At 51.0% G+C, this 27,673-nt stretch overlaps 1 protein-coding gene across 1 annotated transcript; it reads right to left on the bottom strand.

Annotated features, from left to right (window-relative positions):
- Positions 1–1,623: 1,623 nt before the first annotated feature.
- On the bottom strand, positions 1,624–27,342 carry CPLX4 (complexin 4). The gene is made up of 3 exons (XM_065932108.1): positions 27,176–27,342; positions 17,736–17,823; positions 1,624–1,851 (listed from the first exon to the last, which is right to left on the bottom strand). The coding sequence occupies exons 1-3, from the start codon at positions 27,340–27,342 to the stop codon at positions 1,624–1,626; spliced, it is 483 nt and encodes a 160-aa protein (XP_065788180.1).
- Positions 27,343–27,673: the final 331 nt, after the last annotated feature.

The following is a 27,673-nucleotide window of genomic DNA, read 5'->3' on the forward strand; positions in this document are numbered from 1 at the left end:
CATTGTACCAATATTCTCCCAGGAACTTCCAGGAGGGGCTACACTTTGCCAAGGACCATGGGTTCTCGATCCCTAGTAATTCATTTTATTAACATGTTTTCATAATATGAAACTTTTTCTTATATATCAAATTCATTCAGGAACTCTGCATAGAGAACAGGTTAGCGTTAGCCCCTAACTTTTGGGTCTTAGTTCCCTTTCCTCTGATGGAGCAATTCTTCTTGATAAAATTGGTCTTTGGGAATTATTTTTCTCTGTAACATTCATTGAAAAACCAGTATTTGGGATTTCCCTGGCAGTCCAGTGGTTAGGACTTCCTGCCGGGGTTCAGTCCCCGGACGGGGAAGATCTTGCAAGACGCATGGCAGCGCAAAAAAAAAAAAAAAAAAAAACAACCTAGAATTTTGTTTTGTTTGAGTTTGGTTTGGTTAAACAGCTCTAAGTGCTTCAGAGGTAAATGTTCTAAATCTTCTGGGTCATTTCCTTTTATAAGAGAGCAAATGTTAGGAAAAAAAAATCCAGGTATACAGTCATTCCTGGATGTCTGCCAAGGGTTCTAGGACCTGCCACATACACAGAATTCCAGGATGCTCAAGTCCCTTGTATAAACTGGCATAGGACAGTCATCCCTCCGTATCCCCGGGTCCGGGGTCTGTGGATGTGGAGGGCTGACTGCAACCTGGAGGACAGAGGCAGAGAAGGAATGTATAGTTTGCTGGAATCTAGTGTGAGGGAGTGGGGTGAGTGAGGGACAGGAAAGAAAAAGCAGGAGAGGTGGGGAGAGGGGGCAGGGGGAGAAGAGGATGGGAGAGAGACACGCACCCGGGCGGATTTAATATCTCAGTCTGTTTGTCCACCCTCACCGTCCCCATGCTGTTACCAAGGTCAGGCAAGAGGAGCTGACACCGAATACCGGACCAGTGCTAGCCGCTCCACGTGCCCCCCACGGCTCCCCACGGCCCCCCACCCCACCCCACCTCTGAGCCGCCCCTCTCCCCAGCCTCCCACCTTCACCCAAACCATGCTTCCCACCCTTCTGGAAGGGTGATCGTGGTGCAAACACCGGCCAGGTCTCCTCTCTGCCTCCTCTCTCGTCTCCTACCCCATCCCAGCCCCTCCGCTTCATGCAAGCATCCATGAGAAGCATCAACGACACCCTGGAGACAGAGGTGGTGTGATCTCTGACGGCCCTTGAGCCTTCAGTCTGGGCTCCGGGGGGCACCCTGACCTTCCACATCTTTCTCTGAAGGGACTCGGAGTCCTGCTAGCGGTTGGACAGAGTCAAGACCTTGTCCTGTCAGCAGAAAGTCGGAGGTGAAATACCGTTTGCTTTTGTTTCTTCCTGGCCGTCCTGCAGACCTTTAAGCAGATGTATGTTCTGCTTCATTCACAGCTGAAAAGTTCAGGCTTCCTCATATTTACAACTAAAAGGACAGTGTGATTCCTGCTGTCAGGGGCGCTACCAGGAACATTTAGAACAACCGAGGTGTCATCTATGTGTTGGTGGCGAGTTTTCATCACGGTTTTCTTAAGCGTTCACTACGATCACGCTGACGCTGTTGGAAGCGCCCCTCAGGGGAGCGGTCAGCGCCGCCTTGACCGGCCTCCTCCGCCCCCACCGCCTCACATCACGGCGCACTTCTGCTCCGCTGTCTGCTTGATCTCCGAGAAGGTGGCCTGGGCTTTCTCTTTGATGGCGTCCAAGTCCATGTTCTGAAGGTTCTGTAGCTGCCCGAGGATAGAATCCTTGTCTTCCTCCTCTTCTTGATCTTCATCTACCATCTTCCGGAGGTCTTCGGGCAAATCCACGTCGTCTCCAGCCATCTGGATTTGGTTCTCATCCATCTCACTCTGCGCGGAAAAACAAACACGGAGACAGAGGAAAACCCTTCTGAAACCAACCAACCGGCCGACCCTGACCGCAGCAGGCGGCTCGCGGTCTGCTGAGAAGGGATGCAGGGAAGGACACACTTGGCCTTCTCGGGGCAGAACCTGGGTCTGGGGCCCGCTGCGGAGGCCGGACGTCCCAGCTGAGATGCCCCATCTCTCTGCACTTGGGTCTCAGAAGCTTCTAGCACAGTGGTTCTCAAAGGGTGAGGAGCTTCCTTGCTGGTCCAGGGGTTAAGAATTTGCCTGCCAACGCCGGGGGCTCTGGTCTGGGAAGAGCCGGTACGCGTGTCACGACTACGGAGCCCTTGCTCTAGAATTGGTGCTCACAGCGAGACAGGGCACCGCGGTGAGACGCCGTCACACCACAAGCAAGAGGAGCCCGGCTCGCCACAACCAGAGAAGACCCACGCAGAGCAAGGGAGGCCCAGCACGGCCAGAAGTAGCTCAGTAATTAAAAACATGGAGGCGTGGTCGCTGCACCAGGCAGTATTGGCATCATTTGGGAAGGTGTTAGAAGCACAAATTCTTACCCCAGACCTACTGGATCAGAATCTCCAGGCTGGGGTCCAGCAATCTGCATTTTCAGACTCCCTGTCTGTTCTGCTGATACCCGAGAGGCTTGACCAACTCTGCCTCAGGTCCCCTCTGCACGCTTTGCTTTCTATCAGCCCTGGGCTGTGACTCAGTGGCCCAAGCTGAGCCCTCTCTGGGGTCGGGGGGGGCGTTGGGCTCACAGGGCAGGACTGGGCTCTCGACATTCAGCCATCACTTTTTAGGAGCAACTTCTGGTTAACCATCACCCCTTCCCTCCCTTCTACCAGATACAGAAGCGGCTCAAACTCAGCTTTCTGTCCTTGAGCCCTAGAAACAAGTCTGGCGCACACCACCTGCTTATTGAGTGAATCGTTGATGCCAGGACTCCAACTCAGCACCCCCGAGCTAGCCTTGCTTGCTGCTACTGCCTTGCAATTTTCACCTGTGGTCCTGGGTGTCGCTGTTCTGCAGTCTCTTAGTTCCTGCTGCCTGGCCTCTGAATATGCCTCCACCCTCAGGCTGCAGAGTCCTTTGTTTTGTAAGAGAGGACTCCACAGAACAAATATCTCTGAGAAAGACAAGGGTCCTTTCATTTCTTACATGGCTGCTCTCAGATATGTTCTGAGATCAGGTTGTAACATGGGGCAAACTGGGCTTTGGGGGACACAGAAGATCAAACAGGGGCTTCCCCGGTGGCTCAGATGAAAAACAATCCACCTGCCATTGCAGGACACCCAGGTTTGATCCCTGGGTCGGGAAGATGCCCTGGAGAAGGAAATGGCAATCCTCTCCAGTGTTCTTGTCTGGAGAATCCCATGGACAGAGGAGCCTGGTGGGCTACAGTCCATGGGGTCACAGAGAGATGGACACGACTGAGCGACTAACACAGAGACACACACGTGGTCATGGAGCTTGGAGGCTCACCTTCCAACATGGAACGTCCAGATTCCCTGCCCCGCCCTGCCCGGAATTCCCTCTCCATGTTCACTTCTGTGCTTTCTCTCCCCTCCTCGGAACGCAGACTTCTGACGCCAAGGGGAAGGATGCCTCTGGGCGGGGGGGGGGGGGTGGGGGGTGGGGGTGGCGCGGCCCTCACCCTGACTCTCCCTGGACGGCCTGGGAAGGAGGGCTCTCAGTGTCACCTTCCCAGGTGACAGAAGCTTCCCATGCACTTGGCCAGGCCTTGGCCCCTCAAAGCGCTTAACGGATCAATTAGTTCCTCATCAAACTGGTGTGGGGATTAATTAGTTGGTTAATCCCCAGGGGCTCCCGGTCAAGCCTCCGTTTCTATTTATTTTGTGCCTCCCTTATGGACGGTTCTCTGGGCCTTTTTGAAGGAAGCAGGGGAAAAGCAGGGGGCAGCCTGGATTCTCAGCCCACCTAAATGCTGGGCCCCTGCCCACTTGAAATAAGACGTATGTAATCTATAAAGGCTTTCCTGGGAATTCCAGCATCCACACCCTCCAGGTGGTAAGAACGTCTCTGTGCTTGTCACCAGGTTCGAACCTGGACAGGCTGGGGGGACAGGCAGCTGGAGGGGCTGGGGGGCCAGTCTGCTGGTGTCCTAAGAGACCCGATGCACTCAGGAGGGTGCTCCCCTGATCGGTGCTCCCCTGACCCCTGTTCTCCAGCCCACTCAGCATGCAGCTTCTGCAGCTGTGGACCGACTCGGGTTTATTTTCACCTCCTTCCCCTGGCCCTTGTGGCTCAGCTGGTAAAGAATCTGCCTGCAAGTAGGGAGACTTGGGTTCGATCCCTGGGTTGGGAAGATCCCTTGGAGAAGGGAAAGGCTACCCACTCCAGTATATTCTAACTTGGAGAATTCAGTGAACTGTAGAGCCCATGGGGTCGGAAAGAGTCAGACATGACTGAGTGACTTTCACTTTCACTACCCCTGACCCAGGAAAGGAAGAGCCGCGAGGGTCCACTGTGCCTCCCAACTCGCAGAGGGGATCCAGATCACCCCAACATCTACCCTAGCGGTTCTCAGAGTGGGCTCCCGAGGCTGGTCGCAGTGGCATCCCCCGGAACCTTGTTAGACACGCGGGTTCTTGGTCCTTGCCCTGACCTGCTGATTCAGAAGCTGTGGGGCCGGGCTGAGCCCTCTGTGGTTTAGCAAACCCTCCTGGTGATTCCGCTGCTTGTCAAACTTTAAGAAGCGCCACCCCACCTCTCTTGAAGACAGGGGGCTGTAACTCACTCATCTCTATGTCTCGGAACCCAACGAGTGTCTGGCATGTCGTCACAGACAGGGCTCCAGGAGCCTGTTGTCAGGGATGACGCTTGAGCGTGCAGGCCCTCTTGACTGCAAACAATCTCTCATTTCATACTACTGACATGTCTACCTTCCCACTCCCGCGAGGGCTGCCTAGAGGTCAGGGCCTGGTTTGAAGATCGGACTCCTGAGCGTGAAGGTTACCTCCACCACGTACAAGCTGTGTGACCGTGGGCACCTGACACCCCTCTCGGAACTTATTTCCTTGTTTATAAATTGGGTTTATGTTATTTGCCTCCTTGCTAGCTCAGATGGTGAAGAATCTGCCTGCAGTGCAGGAGACCAGGGTTCGATCCCTGGGTCGGGAAAATGCCCTGGAGAAGGGAATGGCAACCCAGCTCCACTATTCTTGCCTGGAGAATCCCATGGACGGGGGAGCTGGGCGGGCTACAATCCATTGGGTCGAAAGGAGCTGCTCACGACCGGGTGATGAACCAACATAACTCTCATAATTCTATAGAAGATGAATTAAATGATGACTGAATAATTTGGAATATATTAAACAATTAAAGGTGGATACTCCTAAATGTAATGACCCTCAGAGGTAAAGCTGGGTTGGGGGGGACTTGCCCAGCACGCGGTGCTCAATCCCATCAGAAGGAGACCTCGCTCCCCCGCCCCTTACCTCTGGCCTGGGAGTGTCCCTACCTACCTTTACTCCAGAGCCTCGGCTTCCCTAGCAAACTGGGCCTGTTCGTTTCCCTTTCAGCACTAGATGCTCAATTCTGGGAGAAAATGACTCAGAGCGCCCAGCTCCCCTCACCCTTTGTCTGGCCCGACGTAACGCTTGTGGGGCACAGAGGGTGAAGATTGACCGAGGTCCCCGGCTCGACCTGCACTTCTGTTTGCCCCCCAATCCGTTTCCACCCGCCAGTGGGAACCTTGTGCATATGGTTCCCAGCCTGGGGCTTCCCAGATACTGGTAAAGAACCCGCCTACTGATGCAAGAGACGTAAGAGACACGGTTTGATCCCTGAGTCGGGAAGATCCCCCCCTGGAGGAGGAAATGGCAACCCACTCCAGTATTCTTGCTGGGAAATGCCATGGACAGAGGAGCCTGGTGGGCTACCGTCCGTGGGGTCAGGGAAGAGTCGTACACGGCTGGGGTTTTACTTCCCCCACCAGGGATCATCACCCCTGGGCCCCCTGCAGTGGGAGCCTAGAGTCCTAACCCCTGGACCCGCAGGGAAGTCCCTGGCTTCTTACCCCTTGTGCAGAAACGTGGCTGGAGGAGGTACGCAGGAGAAGCCTCTGAAGTATGGGGCCCGACTCCCCCGGGGGCCCAGGGGTTCGGAATCCGGCTGCCAACCCAGGGGACACGAGTTTGGTCCCTGCTCCGGGAAGATCCCACTTGCCCCGGTGCACCACAGCGCCTGAGCCCGTGCTTGAGAGCCGGCGCACGGCCTCAAGAGAGGTCACTGCAATGAGAAGTCCTCGCGCCACGCCAGGGCTGCCCCTGCTCACCGCAGCTCGAGAGAGTGAAGCAACGAAGACCCAGTGCGTCCATCGATACGTAAATAAATAAAGTTTAAAGCCTGGGCCCAGGGCAAGTAGCTCTGGTTGTCCAGTCTACAGGCAGCGCCGGGAGTGGTCCACGGCCGTGGTCAGCATCCTACGGTCACCGTCCTTCTAGAAGGACAACGCTACTGACTGCCCGTCACCACTGCTCCCAGGCATGATTCCAGCCCTGGAATCAATCTTCCCGGACTGCAGCCTGGGCCCCGGGTGCCTGGCAACTAAGCGGAGGACAGCCAGGCAGGGCCGGTGAGTGGCTGGAGGACCAACTGAAGCTCCTGGACTCCAGGACTCGTGAGCACTGGACCCCAAGCAAGCGGGCAGTGGCAGACCTCGGACAGGCCAAGAGTTAGGGCTCCATGTGTCAAACGCTGCAGCCAACCCAGACCCCTAGCCTGCAGAGGCGGCCGTGACCGTGCGAAGGCTGGGGTTTGGAGCCGGGAGACCCGGTTCTGTCCTCTGCCCACGACAGGACCTTGGGCAAGTCACCTTACATGTCTGTGCCCGCCAGAAGGAGCCCTCGAACGAGATACATTGTGAAACAGTCTTGTAAGCCTCTCAGCTCGGGACAAATAGTCACTGTGCTTGTGAATATTTTGGAGGACAAAAGGCAGCAGGGCATGAAGATCCTGCTGAAAGGATTCCTGGGAGAAAGAAGGAATGGACAGTGAGACAAGAGGGTGGGAGGGTATCAGCCCTTAAGAGAAAGAGCAGGACAGAGCAAGCAGTTAAGGCCTGCCCAGGGGCTTCCTGGGCATCTCAGTGGGAAAGAATCCACCTGCCAATACAGAATGAGACACAGGAGTCGTGGGTTCGATCCCTGGGTCGGGAAGATTCCCTGGGGAAAGAAGTGGCAGCCGTTTCAGTATTCTTGCCTGGAGAAACCCATGGACAGAGGAGCCTGGCGGGTTATAGTCCACAGGGTCACAAAGAGTTGGACATGACTTAGCAACTAAACCACCACCACCACCAGTATTCTTGCTGGGAAAATTCCATGGACAGAGGAGCCTGGAGGGCTACAGTGGGGCTACAGTCCATGCAGTCACAAAGAGGTGGACCCGACTGAGTGACTGAGCGTGCACTCAGGTACATGCGATTCATACACTGGACCCTGGGCGTTGCCTCCCCTTGCTCGACAAACTGCCCTGTTGAGAGGGACTCCTCTGCAATCCAAGCAATGGGTGTCGTGTCCTGACTTTGCTGCTCCAGGTTGGGAACGCCAGGAATATTTTGACAGAATTCATGCATCGAGGAAAGGCGCTAATGCCTCACCACACGCCATGAGCCCAAGTGCAGGTACAGTTGATATGAGCCAGCCCCAGGGAGGGAGCGGAAGTCTGATGCTCAGAACTCCTGGCAGGTGAATAAATGGATGAATGAGAAGGGCGTGAAGTGAGCTAGCATATATGGAGGAACGCACGGGCTACCTTCATTTCTCAGGGTCCTGTTTCAGAAGTCTTCTCATTTCTAGAAATCTCATCAATATGGGATATTGTCTAATGCAGTTAAGAACTAATTATTTTTAGGCTGGCTGACCAGAATCAGTCTTAATCTCTTGCCTTTTAACCAGATTTATAATCTTAATTGCCAGTGCTGAATGCCCCATTATTTAAATCACCGCCTCCTGCCATTGTTACTCCTCTGACTGCTTCTGACCTTTTGCTGAAGGGTAAGCATGATCCTGGATTCAGACTTCCTTCTTCCTCATCTTGGCAAACTGGTCCTCATCTGGTATCAAAATGGAAATACGGTGATCAACTATTTCACATGGTTATATTGCCAAAAAGTTGAGTGTTCCCACGTAGAGTCCAGTCAGTCAAGCTTGATATGCAGACACATACCAGAGAGATACGGACGTGAGTGTGAGCAAGCTCCGGGAGACGGTGAAGGACGGGGAAGCCTGGCGGGCTACAGTCCATGGGGTCGCACAGAGTCGGACACGACTTGGAGACCAAACCACCACCCCGAGATTTGATTTTGGTTTCAGTTTGTTTCCTTGGTTTTGGACTTTAGGACTCCGGATAGCTGGGTTGCTAGCTTTCTTTCACTTGGGCCAGTTGAGCTACTATTTGATGTTATGTCTGTTTCTGAGGCTCACCGATGTCCGCAGTCACCTGTCTTCACTGTCCTGTGACGAGTGAGGCTGTCACACTGGCCCCTAGGCAAGGTGAAGTATTCCCTGGCTCCCGTCCTGCTAGAGTTTACAAGACGCTGAGGGGGTGGGGGTGTAGACCAAACAGTACAGCCAGTCAACAAACACCCCTACAGAGAGGAAAGGGGGCTGGGCCTGCTTTGCTGAATGTGAGGTGGAGTTTGGGCTGGACCGGGAAGGAGGAGGGTGTGAGGTCCTTGGCCGCCAGGTTCCAGCGGACACAGTCATCCTTGCTCTGATCAGATGCTGCTGAAGGACTGAGTTTATGTTTTCTCCCCCGGTCTGTGGTTCTCAACCTTCTCCGTGCCTCTGAAATACGAGGAGGCGTTCCCACCCCCAGATTTGGCTCTAGTGATCTTTGGCAGGGGCTTCCCCGGTGGCTCAGCAGTAAAGAATCTGCCTGCGATGCAGGAGATCCAGGTTCGATCCCTGGATGGGGAAGATCCCCTGGAGGGGGAAATGGTGACCCACTCCAGTATTCTTGCCAGAAAAGTCCCACGAACAGAGGAGCCTGGTGGGCTACAGTCCATGGGGCCGAAAAAGAGTTGGACACGACTGAGCATGCCCGCAGGCACAATCTGTGGCAGGAACCCAGGCAACAGAATTTTTAAAAAGCTTTCCTGGGACTTCCCTGGCAGTCCAGTGGTTAAGAGCTCACCTTCCAATGCACGGGGTGCCAGTTCGATCCCTGGTTGGGGAATTAAGATTCTCCATGCCTCACCACCAAACAGAACACAGAAACAATATTGTAACACGTTCGATAAAGACTTTAAAAGATGGTCCACCTCAAAAAAAAAAGTCTGTGTTTAAAAAATTTTTTTTTTTAATTAGAAGCTTCCCTGGGTGAATTCTAACGCATGAGAGGTGTTGAGACCCCGCCAGGGCTTGCTAGCGTCAGCGTCTGCGACACCGCGTGGTCTGTCCCTCTCTAGCTCCTGGAGGAGCCCTCAGCACTCGAGAGCAAGACAGAGGCTGCGGCTCTGAGAAGAGCGGCCAGTCTCTGATGAGGACTGAGAGTGCGCCCAGGGGGTTCGCGAGGTTGGAGACTTCCCCCACCGTGGGCATCTCACACTGCTCTCCTGTCTGCAGACTTTCCGGGGGACTCGAGAGCTCCTAGAGGCCACCTTTCCAAGCCTCTCCTCTACAGATGCGGAAACCGAGGTCCTGGGAGGTGAAGAGGCTCGCGCAAGGTCCTCCTGCTTGTTAGGGGAGGAGAGCCCAGCCCTGCTGCTGGGTCTGGTAGGAAACCCCGACTGGTGAGTCAGATCAGCCTGGGGTCGAGTCTTGCCGTTTACTGGCTGTGTGACCTCGGGAATTCGGCACCCTGTCTGAGCTGCTGTTCTTATCCGAGCAGGGGAAACGAGGTCTCCTGCCCTTCCAGGGTGGCCGTGAGGATTGAGAAGGTGGCACATCCCAGCCTGATGCCTGTCTCTCCCCTTCCCAGGTCCCCCAGGACCTTCAGCTCTTCCCAGGGCAGGAGCAGAAGCAGCCAATCGGACCGGGGCAGCAGGGGAGGGGCGGGAAGGGACGGCACCTAGCGGGCCCGGAGGACCTCCGAGCTGCCGCCAGAAACAGCTGCTCGAAAGAGGACGGTTTTAGTGCCTGGGACCCTGCGGGGCAGCCCCAAGAGCGCCTGGTCTGAAGAAGGCAGGCAGAGAGGCTCACAGAATCGTCTCTGCCTGTAAGAGGCAGCTTTAAGTCTCAGTTCTAACGATGCTCTGAATGTAGTATGTTGAAAGAAGCCCTACTGCTAGATCTTCTTCTTTCTTCATCTTTGTGCAAAGCGAGCGATGCCCTTAATACAGCAGACAAACACCAGGTGTAACCAAAGCCTATGGCTCAGCGGGGGACGACATTATTTTTCAATGACTAACCTAGATTGACAATTCTGTTAATAGGATTAGCGCTCATTGTGGAGCTGTTTTCTCTTATTAATTTGGCTTGACTTACATATACATTTTGAATTGGCTAGGAAAGGGGGGGCGCACCTTGGTTTTTAGAAAAGAAGAAAAACTCGTGGCTTTATTTATAAGTATGACTTCCTCTGCTTGAAAAAATATGACATCCTAATTATGAGCTAAAGTAACCTTTGTATTTTTTTATGGAATCATAATGTCGAATCCAGACTTGTTCTTTTCATGAAAACTGATTGTAATTTACCTCTTGTGGCAGACGGATTTGGATATTTTGTTCTTTGGGTGGGCTTTTGTTTTTCTTTTTTCCTGACTAACACTGATCACTCAGCAAGCCTTCTTTGTGTGGGGGTGTTTATGTGTGTGTCTATGCGTATGTGTGTGGCAGATGCATATGTATGTGTATGTGTGTGTGTGTGTATGTGTGTGTAGTATGTGCATGTGTCTGTGTGTGCAGTAGGTGCGTATGTATGTGTGTGTGTCTCTGTGTAGTATGTGCATATGTATGTGTGTGTAGTGTGTGCATATGTGTCTGTGTGTGTGTGCACATGTGTGTATATGCACAGCGCCTCCATGTCAGACACCACGCAAGGCCCCGAGGACAAAGACAAACACCTCAGCCGCTTTGTGAACAAGCACACGGCCCAGCAGGTGAGAGTATTCAGGGTGGAAAGACGACACAGGAGACATGCGCCCAGGCGTTATGGGAGCACCGGGGAGGGGGAGAGGAGGGAGGTCACGGAAGGTTCTGGAAGAGGCAGCACTAGAGCAATGTCTTCCAGGAAGGAAAGGGGTCACGGGGAGCAGGGTGTAGGGGACGTGAGGTGGGAGGAGGGGATAGTCCAGGAGAGGGGCCCCAAGAGGTGAGGCTGGGAAGTTAGGGGCCGCCTCGTGGTGTGCAGGCCAGGAGGCTGGACTCGACTCTAAAAAGTCATGCTAAGCCTTTTTTTTTTTAAATGGGGAAGAACAGAATCTGTTTCCATCTTGGAAACCTTAGTCTGCAATTTTGAGGGAAGCAAAACACAATCAAAAAACTACTTAAGATGTATTGTAAATTGCAACCCATGCCAGTACTCTTGCCTAGAGAATCCCATAGACAGAGGAGCCTGGCGGGCTACAGTCCATGGGGCTGCAAAGCTTCAGACACGACTGCAGAGACTTAATGCACACACAGGAGGTATTGTCGTCAAGTTGCTGAGAGGGGCTGAGCCCTGCACTTGGGGGTGAGTTGAGAAGGATTTAGGAGGTGGAATGACGGTCGCCTGCTGATTGCTCTGTGCGGGGCTGGAGGAGAAGGGACCAGGCAAGGGTGAGCCTGGGGGCGGTGCGGGCTGGGGGCCCCGGTGGAGATGGAGCCTGCAGGAGCAGGGCTGGGAGGGGGTCAGGGTCTTTCTGGGTCTGAGCTGGAGGAGCCCAAGGAGAGGTGGATGTGATGGTGACCTTTAGGGAGAAGGTGTACACAGGAGGTAGAGTCTGGAGGGTCAGCAGCACACATTCTAGGTAGCAGCTGAAGGCCACGGGAGATGCCGCCATTCGGGGAGAACGTGACGGTGAGGGGGACAAAGAGAAGATGGAGGAAGCACCGGGGATGTTCAGAAAGCTGGGGCAGACCGGGGAGGTAACCCTGGAAAGAGAGGAGAGACAGGTTAAGGAGCAGAATGAGGAAGGTGGCACTGAGAGGCTGAGAGGGGGAGGGCTTCAAGGAGGAAGCACTGAGCGAAATGGGGCGAGGAAGGTTCTGCCCCGCGAAGGGCTGCTCCAGGAACAGGGCCCCGAGGAGACAGCGGGACCGTCTACTGCAGCGAGGCCGACCTCAGAGCATCTTCAGGAGGAAGGCTCTGCCCCGAGAAGGGCTGCTCCAGGAACGGGGCCCAGAGGAGACAACGGGACCGCCTACTGCATCAAGGCAGACCTCAGAGCATCTTCAGGAGGAAGGCTCTGCCCCAAGAAGGGCTACTCCAGGAAGAGGGCCCAGAAGAGACAGCGGGACCATCTACTGCAGCGAGACGAACCTCAGAGCATCTCCAGGAGGAAGGCTTCGGCAGAGCATCGGGAACCGCCCAATTAGGGAGATGCCCAGAAAGCCACCTTCACTCAAAGTGCTGCTCGCTTAGTTGGGAGAGACCTGACCTCCTTTACAATGGAGAAGCCAGTGGGGAGAAAGCGCTGGAGACCCAGGACAGGACGCTGAGTGGGTGGGACCCAAGTCTAACACGAGCACCGTGGGTTACTTCAGGCCATTGAAGTCCCCTGATTACTAGCATTTGAAAAGCAGAGGAAACCGATGTACGCATGGACACGAACGTCCTGTGATGACCTGGGCGGGGGGCTGAGATGGGGGTGGTGGGAGGCTCTTGAGGGCGGGGACACGGCGAGTATACTCTTCTACATACATGTCCGGTTATTGCAATTTGATGGCCGCACTCTTTCGACTCCTGCGATGACTGCAATGAACAGCAGGCATCAGAAGATGAGGGTACAACCCACGAGGGTGTCCTGACAGTGAGCAGAAAACCCGGAGGGGAGGCGTGTGCTGTTTGGCGGGAGTCAGGGCGCCACAGCTCGTTTCAGAGACCAAATTTCCCTTCCCCCATCAGTGGTCGACTAGAACTCCTTTTCGCAGGAAACACCGGCCAAATGACTTCTTAGGAAAATACAGTTCTAATTCCTGAATGTGACGGGGTTATCCTCATCAGACCCGACAGCTCCCGGGAAGACATTTCCCTCAAATTCGCTCTCGTTTTGCCTGGACGAGGGTTCCGGCCCAGGACCGCCTCCTGCTGGTTATGTAACCGCTGGGGGTGACCCGGGGGACCGTGAATGAGGCCCCCGGGGTCCCGCCTCGTTAGCGGGGAGCGCCCGGTGAGCGTGTCCAACCCCCTGCGGGCTGTTCACACTGTTAGTCGGGCTGTTTACCCAACATGGATTTTATGAGACGGCCGGGACCGAGGGTTCTGCAGACCCCCAGGGGAGGGAAGTTTGTTCTCGGGGCGGGTAAGGCCCTGGTGAGCCGTGCTGTCTGCCCGGCACTGTTTAGACGTGTTAGGCCGCTGTGTTCGGGCCTCAAGTTCTCACTAGTGCAGTGATCAGGAAGGCAAGCCCTGCGAAGGGGCTGCAGGGAGCGACTCGAGAGCCTGTTGCTCCGTCCCCGCGCTGGCCCAGGCCGCCCTGAGCGGGTCTGCGCTGCTGCGGGGGCCCCAGTCCCGACACGCTGGCCCTCATCCCTTCTGCACCGGCTCACTGAACGCATCTCCACGGCCTTGGCCTTTCCCCGCTGCGGTGACGCCCACGGGCCACTGCCTGGCTTTCTTCGCAGGGCTCCTTATGGGAACATCTAGGAGAGGAAAACCCACCACCTATATTCCCGTTGTGGTTTTCGGAAGGTTCTTTCTAAAGGTTCCACTATGCAGATTCTTCTGAATACTCAAAGGAAGCCCTACGAGCTAACCCATGTTTCCATGCCAGCCTGCAGCCCCACCCCCAAAGAGGCTGACTTGATACAAAGACTTTCAAGGCCTGGGAAATGACTCTCCGCCACAGCCATCATTTCCTCAAAGTCGTCTGCTCCTGCAGCTGAAAATTCCAATTCCTTCAACGCTTCCTCAATGACAGCCAGCCGTTTCAAGATTTCTTGGCCAGCATCCTAGTGGCTGCGGAGACAGCGGCTGGGCCCCCTGCCGTGCCCACCCGCGCCCCCCCCCCGAGGGCGTGGCCCCCTCCTGCCTCCCGACAGCTGCCCCAGCAGGGCCCAGCGGCCTTTCCACGCGCCAGCACAGTGCTGTGTGACCCTTAATATCAGCAGAGTGGACTTCAAAAAACAAGCCCCCTCCGGAAATCGCTCCTGGCCACCTGCACTGAACCTCCTAGAGCGTGCATTCCCGGGGAAGAACTGAGAACCTCTGAAGAGCGGTTCTGCTGGGGCGGCCTGGGGGCATCACGGCTTCGTCCGGGGACCCCGGGGGGCCGGAAGGAGCTGGGTTCCTGCCCCCGCACACGGGCAGCGGCTGTTGACTGCGAATCCCTCGCCCAGCCAGGATCTGGCTTAGGCAGGAGCTGCCGCCCTGCAGCTGGTCTCGGCCTGGGGACCAGCTCTGCCGCCCCTTGTCCCTGTCTAGCCTAGGGCGCTGTTGAGGGCCTGCTGCCTCCTGCAGCTCGGAAGGGTGGGCAGCAGGGGACAGGGAGCCTGTGAAGGCCTCTTAAGGTGGAGGGGGTGCGGCAGGCTGCCCTCCAAGCCCAAGGTCTGCACAGAGGCAGGGGCGTCAGTCACGGCTGGGGAGAACTGGACTGAACGGTATATGACCCGGCCGATCTTTTATGGCATTCTTCCTATTAACTACTGTTTTCAAAATGCATGCATTCATTTTATTTTGGGCTGTGTGCGGTCTTCGATGCTTCGCATGAATGTTCTCTAGCTGCGGCAACAGGAGCTGCTCTTTGCTGCCACGGGCGGGCTTCTCCCTGTGGGGGCTTCTCCCTTGTTGAGTCCACAGCATGTGGGATCTTCCCCAACCAGGGCTCGAACCTGGGTCCCGTGCGCTGGCGGGCAGATTCTTATCCACTGCCCCACCAGGGAAGTCCTAGTTACCATTTTTACAAGCAGTGCACATGGGGTTAGATAGACTTTCCAGGTGCTGACGAAAGAAGCAGGCCGTTGTGTTATTGGGACTTTTCATGCCATGGGCATATGCTTGAAGCATCAGGTGCAGCATTCACGTTGACACCATCCGGGCAATCTTAGGGAGGCCCCCACCTGAAAGTAAGCTCCACGGCGCAGGACGACGCGGGCAACGCTTCCAGGCGACGCTACCGCTGTTTACGCAGGTTGTTCAGAGTTTTGTCTGTACTCATGGTCTCCCGTCAAGCCATCAGCTGACAGAGCAGCGGGGAAAGCGATGGCCCTGGGTCTCTGGAGGACAGATTCTGAGATGCTTCGCTGAAATAGGAGCAGGCCACTTTGTCCTGGAAGGGCCAGGGCAGTTTTAAACCACGTGGAATTCCAAACGGCTCTAAAACTTCCAGGATGCCTCGCATGTAAGAGTGGAAAGAGCAGAGGCCTTGGGGCCGGGGGGCGCTGTGTTCAAATCCCTTTGTGGGTAGGACGCTCTTTTTCAGGGCTAAGAGGCCCGAGGTCCAATCCTGGTGCTGTCAATGCGCAGCTGCGGGGTTTTGCAAAGCCCCTGAGCACCCCCACCCCACCCGACCTTGGCTGCGGTTTTCTCATGTCTGAAGTGAGGCCATGGCTTAGACTCTCAGACAAACTCAAAGGTCTCTTTCAGGGTCTATGAAAAAATCGGGCGGGGGTCTCATGTGTTGTGCATTGGAGCCAGCTATAGAAAAATGGGTTCATGGGCGTTAGTAACCCATGCAACTAAGTTACTAGGCTCCACTGTTCACAGAGTATCAGCTTCTCATGCTCCTGCCTCCTCTCGGTGGCTTTGGGGAGCAGTAGCTACATGTGGTGGAGAAGGAAATGGCAACCCACTCCAGTGTTCTTGCCTGGAGAATCCCAGGGACGGGGGAGCCTGGTGGGCTGCCGTCTATGGGGTCACACAGAGTCAGACACGACTGAAGCAACTTAGCAGCAGCAGCTAGATGTGGGGCTAGTGGTAACGAACCTGTTCACCAATGGAGAAGACATAAGCTTCATGGGTTCAATTCCTGGGTCAGGAAGATCCCCTGGAGGAGGGCTTGGCAATCCACTCCAGTATTCTTGCCTGGAAGATGCCATGGACAGAGGAGCCTGGCGGGCTACAGTCCATAGGGCTGCAAAGAGTCGGACACGACTGAAGAGATTTGGCAGGCAGGCAGCCTGTGCTGAATAGGGCCACTGTCCCTCCAGGGAGGATCCGAATCTATACATCACGTGGCTCTAATTCTCCCCTCTTTCCATAGCTTCTGTTGGAAAGGCTCTTGTGCCAAAGAAACAAGCCAAGCTTAGAGATTTGGGAATTATTTTTTTCTCTCTGAAGAGCATGAACCCATTTTGCAAATGAGGTTGTCCACCCCTGAGGATCTGGGTGAGCAAGACCACGGGCTCACCATTAAAAAAACAACCAAAGGGCAGATATTTTCAGTTTAAATGAAAGAAAGTGACTTGGTGACTCTTGGTGACTCCGTGGACTGTAGCCTGCCAGGCTCCTCCATCCATGGGATTCTCCAGGCAAGAGTACTGGAGTGGGTTGCCATATCCTTCTCCAGGGGATCCTCCCTGCAGGCAGGCTCTTTACTGACCGAGCCCCGAGGAAGCCCTACCGTTTTCGGCTGAGAGGCCGGCAGTTCCTGCACTGTTTGCTCACCTCGGTGTGCCCCTTGCTGTCATTGTCGAGAAATAAGACTTCCGTGCACAGAGATAACAATAACAGTAAGAGCGATCGCCCACGGAACTCTTTCCACTAGTCAGGCACTCGATTTGTCTTATTTCAGACGAAGACCTCAGGAAGTATGTGTCACTGCCCCCAAGGTATAGATGAGGAAAAGGAGGCTGAGATGTATTAAGAAGCCATCTGAGATTGCCGATGTCAGAACCAGGATTCAAACCCAGTTCTCCTTACATCCTCAACAAACCACAGAACAGTTGTCAAAAATATATCCTCAATAACAACAAACATATATATATATATATATATATATATATATATATATATATATATATATATATCTCCTTAGAATGCCCCATCTTTCTGGAAGACAGACAGCCAGCGGATGGGGTGTCTGTGTGTGTCTGTGTGCGTGTCCCTTAGCAGGAGAGTAGTTACTCTCTTTCTGCCTCTGTTTCCTCTAAGAACACACCTTATGAGACTGTGGTGAGGATGAGTTAATTTATCCACGCAAAGAATCTAAGAGCAGTGCCTGGCACTCAGAGCTCGGTAAGCGCCAGCTGGGACGATGGCCATTCTCATCGTGCAGGCACAGATACTCCACAGTCGTTAAATAAACTTACATAAACAGGTACCACTCCATTTCATTGAGAGGAAATGGAAGTTCATAGAGGTTAAGTGCCTGGAATCTAGTTTTTATGAACTAATTCAATGCTCTTCTCACTATATCAAATACCTCAATTACAATTAAGCGAAAGTCACTCAGTTGTGTCCAACTCTTTTTGTGACCTTATGGACTATAGAGTCCATGGAATTCTCCAGGCCAGAATACTGGAGTCGGTTGCCTTTCCCTTCTCCAGGGGATCTTCTCCCCAACCCAGGGATTGAACCCCAGTCTCCTGCAGTGCAGGCAGATTCTTTACCAGCTGCGTCACCAGGGAAGCCCCAATTATGATTAAGACATATATATGTATTGATATACATATTTATGCATAGTTACATTTGTTATACACACACACACACACACACACACACACACACACACACACGCAGACTTCGGAGTGTGACCCTTGCTGATAATCCAACACTCTGCATTTCTTATTATGTAAAAAATGACTTTACTGTGTTAAGAGCCTCACCTTTGGGAGCCTGTACTTCTCTCTGAGGTGGACTCTGAGGCACGCCCTCTCGGCCTTTTTCTGTGTAAATGCCGCGTCTCTTTCCATCCTGAAAGTGAAAGAAGACAATCAAGGATCAGAGGACCTGAGACCACTGGCTGCTCCAGCCCCCTGCTCAGAGGAGCCAGACACTGGGCCACACCCTCTGAGTGTTTTCCTATATCCCCAGGCTTCTGCTTCTCTGTCTGGAATTGCACGCTCACGACTGAGTGCAGACCTGACTTCCCAAAGACACGTCGGTTCTGCGAACCTCTCTGTGATGCCGCGTGGGGGAGGCAGGGGGACCGCCCTGGTGGGGAGCTGACCTCCCTGTGTCCCTCTCCCCGCTCCTGGGAGCACAGGCGTCAGGGTCACCTGGGGCGCTTGCCTGCCATGCAACTTCCCAGCCCGTCTGCATCATGGAGAGAGGCTATATTTTCAAAATCATTTCGTTTCTTATTTTATTATACTTTTTAGGGGCTGACACATTTAGTGCTTTGAAATGGTCGGTGTATAAGCTGATAACAGAGGATGCAGAGTATTACTTTGGGGACGTAAGTTTTATTTATTTCTAGAATTTAAAACATTGAAATATAGTTGCTGTACAATATTATGTGTCACAGGTATACAATAGAGCAATTTATGACTTTTATTTAAGAAAGTTTTTTGAGCTGTGTCGCTCAGCATAGGAAATCTTAGTTCCCCAACCAGGGATTGAACCTGGGCCCCTTGCAGGGGAAATTCAGAGTCCTAAGTGTTGGACTGCCATGGAATTCTTCCTCCCTCTTTTTTCCCCACAATTTTTATAGGTTGTCTTCCATTTATAATGATCATAATTAACATATTGGCTGTGTTCCCTATTTTGTACAATATATCCTTATAGCTTATTTTATACATAATAATTTGTACTTGGGACAGAAGTTTTAAATTCTACAGAACACTTATTTTTATGAAACAAAAATGTTTGGAGCAAACCCTTAGCATCTCCTTCCGTTTCCTTTCCTGACGTCCTTTTAGAAACCCTTACGTGGACTTTCCATGTCTATTTAAGGCCAGGTTTGGTCTCCACCCATGCTGCCTTGATTCTGCAAGATTCTCAAGGTGAAAGACGTAATTTTGTGTTTTAAAGGATGTTCTTCTCCAGATCTTTGCAGAGCTGTGTTTCTGCAAAACAGTTACACTCGGTGACTGAGAGTTTGAGATTCAGTCGTTATTCAATTCATTTAATTCCATCAATAAACGGGGATCAGAATTCTGAGCTACAATAATGTGGAATTTTTAAAAAAAGAAAAAACCACTTGCAATCCTTGACAGCTGAACAGGGACATGTAAAATGTAAATGACGGGGAATCCAACTGAGAAAAGTTCTCTCTGTGACCCTGCCAAAGAGACGTGCCCTGGAAACGGTGCCTTAGTCCAGGAAGAAACACCTGCTCCTCCCTTCCCGTTGTCAGCATCTATAAGCCAGGTCATGCAGACTTCTTCCAGTGTCTCTCATCACCACGCCTTCCATTCTGACCATCGCAGCCTCATGAATGTCCGTCACTCCATACCGTATCTCATGCAGATTCTTATCTTCATACCATGACTTAAGCAGTGACTTTAAAAATAGGTTTCTAGTCCCGAATTATCAAAAAGAGCTGGAAGGAGTGGTGTACTGGCTGACGTATCACGGCCATCTTTCTGGGGAAGAAGCTCTGTAGCACCTGCCAGGTTCCATGGTGCCAGTACTTCCACTGAAGTGGACTCCAAACTATTAATATCAACTTGATGTCACCGACATTGGGGAGAAACTGGGGAGAGACACATGCGATTAACTTTGATGGGTCACCGCAGGATGCCGTGGGTCAGCTCGGCACACCATTGGCTGGAAGATCCATTTTCCTCAACCACTGTTTATATCAGGCTACTCTCAGATGCGGCAGTCTCCTTTACTGCGCGCCATGGAGACAGCCCACATGCTTTGCCCACTTTTCTCTACCACTTGGGCCACTTGATTAGAGACCGCACTGGCCATTTAAACCATCTCCCTGCTTCCATCACGGCCCTACCGTTGAGAAGTGACGTTTTTAACAAACGGCCTGAGTGATTCTTACACAAGCCAAACGGAGATGCAGAATCCAGGATGGGGCCGTTTGGTGGCAGATAGGATTTGGGGATTTAATATAAAGCTATTTCCCTTCATCGTCAACCCTCTAAGTCCCAATTTAGGTACAGCCATCCCTTCCCCGGGCGAAGGGATCACTCACACAAGATACGGTGTGGATTTTCAGAATGCTCTGTGGACGGCCTAATTGGACTTGTGATTTGCTGTTGGAAGTGGGCTCCCTTGTCCTTGATGATCCAGAGAGAAGTAGACACCTTTGAGGATGTCGGTGAAGCTCACTTGAACCACCTCCTCTCCTAGCTGCCCAGGGAAGTGCATTGTTAGAGGCTGCTTTTATATATGGGCTTCCTTGCTGGCTCAGAGGTGAAGAATCCACCTGCCATTGCAGGAGACGTGGGTTCGATCCCTGGGTTGAGAAGAACACCTGGAGGAGGGCATGGCTACCCACCCCTGTACTCTTGCCTGGAGAATCCCGTGGACAGAGGAGCCTGGGGGCTGCCGTCCAAGGGGTCGCCATGAGTCGGACGGGACTGAGCGACTCAACGACCATATCAGGAAGCTTTGTATACGTGGCCCTGCCCGCTAGCTGCACAGGACTAGACCAAGTTGGGTAAGTGGAATTTCTCTGAGAATTTGGGTTTGGGATGGAGTAAGTCAGGCACTCGCAGTGTGGCTGGATCTGTTCACAGGTGCGCTCGGAGGACGTCGGCTGACCACCCTCACGGGTGGTTCAGGTAACAGAGGAGCAGAGGGCTGACTGCCCTGAAAGGACAAAGCGGCTGCACAGAGGCAGAAGGGGTGGCCAGGGATCGAATGAGGGCCCGTGACTGCCAGTGATGCTCTGGTCCTGTTTCAGCCCACAAGGCCTGGGAGCATGTCTGCAACGGGTCTGGTGAAGTGTCTTTGCAAGAAGCATGTTAGTTGCTCAGTCGTTTCCGACTTCTTGTGACCTTGTGGTCTGTCCATGGGATTTTCCAGGAAAGAACACTGGAGTGGGTTGCCATCCCCTTCTCCAGGGAATCTTCCCAACCCAGGGATCCAACCCGAGTCTCCTGCATTGCGGGTGGGTTCTCTGCCGCTGAACTGCCTGCCATGCTATGCTAAGTTGCTCAGTCGTGTCCGACTCTGTGCAGTCCCACGGACTGTAGCCCATCGGGCTCCTCTGTCCATGGGATTCTCCAGGCAAGAATGCTGGAGTGGGTAGCCATGCCCGCCTCCCTGAACTACATGATTTGCCTTAAAATAAATACCCTATTTTCAGGCGGCTCCGTTGGTTTCTATTTCTTAACTCCAAGGTCTGGAATCATCTTAACCGTTACACAGAAGCCTGGCTGAAGGAGGAGTTGGCTCGGAAGGCATCACATTAAACGGCTCATCACGGGGCCCTGGCTTTGGACACTCTCTGAACTCATTTCCCTCGGCAAAAAGTCAGGCCTGGAGGAGGCCTGAGAGAACCCTGGGCTGAGTCTCCTCCTTTAGGGAAAGAGAACTTGCTGAAGAGCTCAGAGACCCGGGGGCATGGGCAGAAGCCGATCTCCCCCCAACAATGATACTTTACTATAAAAAGACTCAAGTGTACAGAAAAGTTGAAACAATTTTACAGTTGACACGCATATACTCACCATTTATATTCTACTATTGGCATCTTCCTATACGTTTTAGAAAATGTCACTTACCTAGCCCTCTCTCTCCATTTCTCTCTCCATTCATTTATCCATCATATTTTCTGATGCATTTCAAAGCTGTTGACCTCAGTACTCTCTTCCCCCAAACACTCCAATGTGCGTACCATAACTCCAATTACATATCTGCTTATTTGCTGTTGTTGTCCAGTGGCTAAGTCGTGTCCAACTCTTTGCAACCCCGTGGACTGTGGCATGCCAGGCTGTCCTTCACCATCTCCCAGAGCTTGCTCAAACTCATGTCCCTTGAGTCAGTGATGCCATCCAACCATCTCATCCTCTGTCATCCCCTTCTCCTCCTGCCCTCAATCTCTGCCAGCATCAGGATCTTTTTCAGAGTCGGCTCTTCTCATCAGGTGGCCAAAGTATTGGGGCTCCTTTTCTTTTGAATCAAAATGTTGCATGCTATTAAATGCACAGACCTTAAATGGACTGTGATGGCTAACTTCGTGTGTCAGCTCAACTGGGACACAGGCTGTCCTGATTAAACATCATTTCTGAGTGTGCTGGGAGGCTGTTTCTAGGTGAGATGAGCATTGGGATCGGTGGGCGGTGGACGGAGCGAAACAGAAGGGCCTCCCCGGTGTGTGTGTGTGTGTGTGTGTGAAGGGGGGCAACGCTCTTGGAATCCACGGAGGGTTTGAATCAACAAAAGGGCCTCCTGCCGGCCTGCCTGCCTGCTGAGCTGAGACAGCAATCTCCTTTTGCTCTGAGAACCCTCCAGTTCTCAGAATCGCACCACCGACTTGCCTGGATTGCAGAGGGCAGATGGTGGGACTTCCCGGCTTCCACAGCCACGTGAACACTGGCTCCTTGTGATAAATCTCATATATATCTGTGTGCACACACATGTATTTTTTCTCTTCTCTCGGTTCAGCTCTTGCTGTGTAAACCCAACCTCTATTAAGGTGTAAAAGTCTTTACTATCACATGAGAAAATACCCCCATCCCGCTCTCAATCAACGCCTGCTCCCAGCCCCAGAGGCCACCACTGTCTTCTTCCCAGCATAAGTTGGGTTTGCCTGTTCTAGAACTTCATACAAATGTAACCACACACTATGCATTCTTCTGTGTAATTCTTCTTTCACTCTGCGTAAGAAACCCTGGGGGTTTATCCAGCTTGTTTTACTTACCAGGGGTTTGTTCCTTTTCATTACTGAGTATGTTCTACTGTGTGACTACATTTCGTTTGTTTATTCATTCTATTGATGAACACTTGGATTATTTCCTGGTTTGGGCTCCTGTGAATGAAGCTACTGGGAACATTTTTGTACAAGTCTTTTTGTGGACATATATATTTCTCTAGTTGCAGTGCACGTTTTAAACTTTGATAATGTCTAAGTCCTCATTTCAAAATTTTATGGTCACTGGTTTCAGGGTCATGTTTTAAGAAATCTTTGCCTACTTCCAAGATGCAAAGATATTCTGTGGGTTTTTTTTTCTGGATGCTTATAACTTTCATTTTTATGCTGAAGTCTGTGAGGCACATCAAAGTTCAAGCTACAAGTGATGCCATGGCAGTCGCTGTATCATAACTGAGGGGACATTTTCATATAATGGAGAGAAATGGAGGAGCAAACAGGCTGTTTTATTTAGAACTTTCCAAATATTCTAGTTAGGTATAGACCTCTTTCAGTAGTAACATTACCAATATGGCGGGGGGTGGGGAGGTGGAATCTGAACATGGAAATAAAGTAAAAGTGAATGTGCCATGGAGTGTACTGTTGGGTAGTATTTGGTTTATTGTTAGTAAAGTCAATCCCACAACTTTTCTAAAATGATGAGGACAAGGGGGCTTTTATTTGCTAATATTCATTCTAATTATTATATATCTTATGATGTGTGTGGCTGTCTCTAGATATAACTTGTGTGAACCATTTTTGATGCCTACTAATTTTTTCATTTCAATAGTTGCTCCAATTTATACATTTCAAAATTTTTTTTCTATTGAAGTATAATTGACTTACAATGTGTTAGTTTTGGGTGGGTGTACATCAAAGTGATTCTGCTTTATATACAGGTGTGTGTGTGTGCGCTCAGTCATGTCTGACCCTTTTGTGACCCCATGAACTATAGCCCACCAGGCTCCTCTGTCCATGGAATTTTCCAGGCAAGAATGCTGGAGTGGGTTACCGTTTCCTCTTCTAGGGGATCTTTCCAAGCCAGGGATCGAACCCAAGTCTCTTGAGTTTCCTCCACTGGCAGGTGGATTCTTTACCACTGTGCCATCTGGGGAGCCCTTTATATATATTCTTTTTCAGCTTCTTTCCCCTTATAGGTTATTACAAATTACTGAGCATAGTTCCCCGATATCTGCCTCTCTACGTTGTATTCTAGGTGATGAAGCTCTTGGAAACTCAAGCAGTGGCCTGAAGTCCTGCCTCTTGCTGTGCAAGCAGGTGAGCCTGCTACCATTGCTTTAGTTGGGTAATCAAACAGATGTATCACACACACACACACACAGACACACACACAGACACACACACACAGCAGGAGAGCCTCACTGTCCTGCTACTATCGCTTTAGTTGGGTGATCAAACAGATGTATCACACACACACACACATAGACACACACACACACAGACACAGACACACACACACATCCACACACACAGACACACACACACACACACAGACACACACATACACACAAACATACACACACATACACACACACACAGACACACAGACACACATACACACACACACGGCGGGTGAGTCTCACTGTCCTGCTACTATCGCTTTAGTTGGGTGATCAAACAAATGTATCACACACACACACACACACACAGACACAGACACACACACACACACACACAGACACATACACATACACACACAGACACACACACAGACACACACACACACAGACACACAGACACATACACACAGACACACACACAGAGACACACACAGACACACACACATACACACAGACACACACACAGACAGACACAGACACACAGACAGACACACACACACAGACACACACACAGAGACACACACAGACACACAGACACACACACAGAGACACACACAGACACACACACATACATACAGACACACACACAGACAGACACAGACACACAGACACACAGACACACACAGACACAGACACACACACACACAGAGACACACACAGACACACACACATACACACAGACACACACACAGACACACACACACACAGACACACAGACACATACACACAGACACACACACAGAGACACACAGACACAGACACACACAGACACACAGACACACACACAGAGACACACACAGACACACACACATACACACAGACACACACACAGACAGACACAGACACACACACAGACACAGACACACACACAGACACACACACAGAGACACACACAGACACACAGACACACACACAGAGACACACACAGACACACACACATACATACAGACACACACACAGACAGACACAGACACACAGACACACACAGACACACACAGACACAGACACACACACACACAGAGACACACACAGACACACACACATACACACAGACACACACACAGACACACACAGACACACACAGACACACACAGACACACACACAGAGACACACACATACACATACAGACACATACACACACATACACACACATACACACACAGACACACACACAGACACACACACACACACAGACACAGACACACACACAGAGACACACAGACACACACACACAGAGACACACACAGACACACACACATACACACAGACACACACACAGACACAGACACACAGACACACACAGACACACAGACACAGACACACACACACAGAGACACACACAGACACACACACACAGACACACAGACACACACAGACACACACACAGACACACACAGACACACACACACAGACACACACAGACACACAGACACAGACACACACACAGAGACACACAGACACACACACACACATACACACACACAGACACACACACATACACACAGACACACACACACACATACACACACACACACACACACAGAGCTGAGTAGTTGGTGTATAACTGACTAATGACACCATCTGACTATTTTGGTTTCTGATCTGTCCAGATATAAAATTAGGTAAAACTATGACATTAGTTAATCAAACAGATGCCGTATCTGTGACCAGATTTATTACTGGGACACATTAAGTGATATTTTAATATCAGATGTGTAGTCTATATTTGTGACCATTTTCTTTTTATCGGTCCCCTTGAGCTGAGAACATTTGACGCTATTTTTCTGCTTCTGCTTTTTTTAACATGCCATAGGCAAAACTGGCCAGTATTCAAGGAATGCTGCCTTTTTTTGCATATTATTTTAGCACCCACATTATTTTTGCTGTTGCATTAAAAAAAAAAAAAAAAAACAGACCTTAACTTTACTGCAGAGCCAAGCACAATACACTCTAGGTACTTTTATAGCCACAGTTGCTTTCAGGAAAAAATACAATAGACAAGGTTCCCACTAAACGGAAGCTTTAAGCTTCGTTAGTTTCCTCCAGGTCATCAACCCTTTCACCTTTAACCATTTCAGCAATAAGACATAGGCAATTATCATGTAATTATTAGCAAAACAGCCACAGTGGCACAAAAAAAAACAAACTTTTGTAACATATCGTGAACTTTTAACTTCAAGACTGATGCTTCAATACTCAGTTGATTTGATTATTAAAACTCTTAAATTCTACCTTAAACTTAAAAAAATTGAATATAGACTATATTCAGTCATCAGCAGTGAAAAATTGGTAATATTCATATTCCGTAATACCCAACTGAAATGTTACTAATGTTTTATTTTAATACCTTTTATATAGCCAGAAGAATGTCCTTATGTTTTGGAGGTATATAGGTCAAGTATCCAGGGGTAAAGTATCAGGATGTCTGTAATTTACTTTAAAAACGGTTCTCTGTACTTATTTATCTATCAATCAATCATCTATCCTAAAACCAACAAATTATCTGTAACCAAACATGACAGAACAACTGTCGATTTTATGCCATAGGTATACACGGCCATTCATTACACTGTTCTACGCTCCTGTATCTTTGCATTTTTCATAATAGGCAGTCCACATAACTATTCAGAGTCTTTGGAGAAGCCAAGTCTTATGACGTGATTGTCATGTTGTATTTTCCAGGCTTTTTCCCCCCTGCACATGTAAGTTCAAGAAGATTGTACTCTGTGTACTTTAAGGCCCCTTCCAGGTGCAAAGTCTGAATTCCCACCATTTGAAAGCTTTCTACATTCACCTAGCAGGGTGAATTTCCTGAATGGCTGTAAAAATATTCAGGCGCCCAGTTTTTCATTTGAACACCTGAGGTCAATTAAAATGTGCCCGGATCAGAGAGCTTCAGCTGCTTTTAAGGATGACATGTAGATTTGTTTCTAGCATTTTTCATTTCCATTCATACAAATAAGATAAGAGTAGCTGTTGACGCTAGGAACTGGTTCACTGTTGAGCAGAACAGACTTCCCTGAGCTTGGAGGCAGATGGCAGAGGAAAGGCATCTGAAGGGCGGGGAGGGGGGAGCCAGGCGCCGTGGACAGCGTGGCCACAAGGAGCCTCTTTCTGCTCTAGCAGGGAACCCGAGCTGCGAGTACTCACTTTTCCTCGATTATCTGCTTCTGGTACTCCTCATACTCCTCTCGACTCATCCCTTGAGCAGCTGCGGGGTCAGACGCTCCTCCTTCTTCTTTTTTTTCTTCAGACCCGCCACCGAGTCCTAAATTCTTCACCTGGTTACTTATCATAGTTTTCATAAGGAAAGCCATTGTTTCTGCCCTCAGACAAAGAAAACCAAACACCCCGAGAAAACTCAAAAGAAAACAACAAACAAATCACAAAATCTCCAAGTATCTTCAGTGACAGCAACACGTTGAAAAGCAAAGGACTCTGCGCAGCCTCATCTATTCAAGGGCATAATGATAGCGAGGAGTGGTTTGTGGGCTCTAAGCTGGATTAAAGAGGTGAACTCCTTAGCAGAGAGGCAGATGGCTCCGATTACCAAGGCATGCAATCAGATGCAGCCAACGACTTTCTGAATTAGTACACTAAGCTAATTTCAGAGGGGGAAGAAAGAATCCTTCACATTATCCATCCCTC

The sequence above is a fragment of the Muntiacus reevesi genome, chromosome 4 (assembly GCF_963930625.1).
Source record: "Muntiacus reevesi chromosome 4, mMunRee1.1, whole genome shotgun sequence".
Lineage (NCBI taxonomy): Eukaryota > Metazoa > Chordata > Mammalia > Artiodactyla > Cervidae > Muntiacus > Muntiacus reevesi.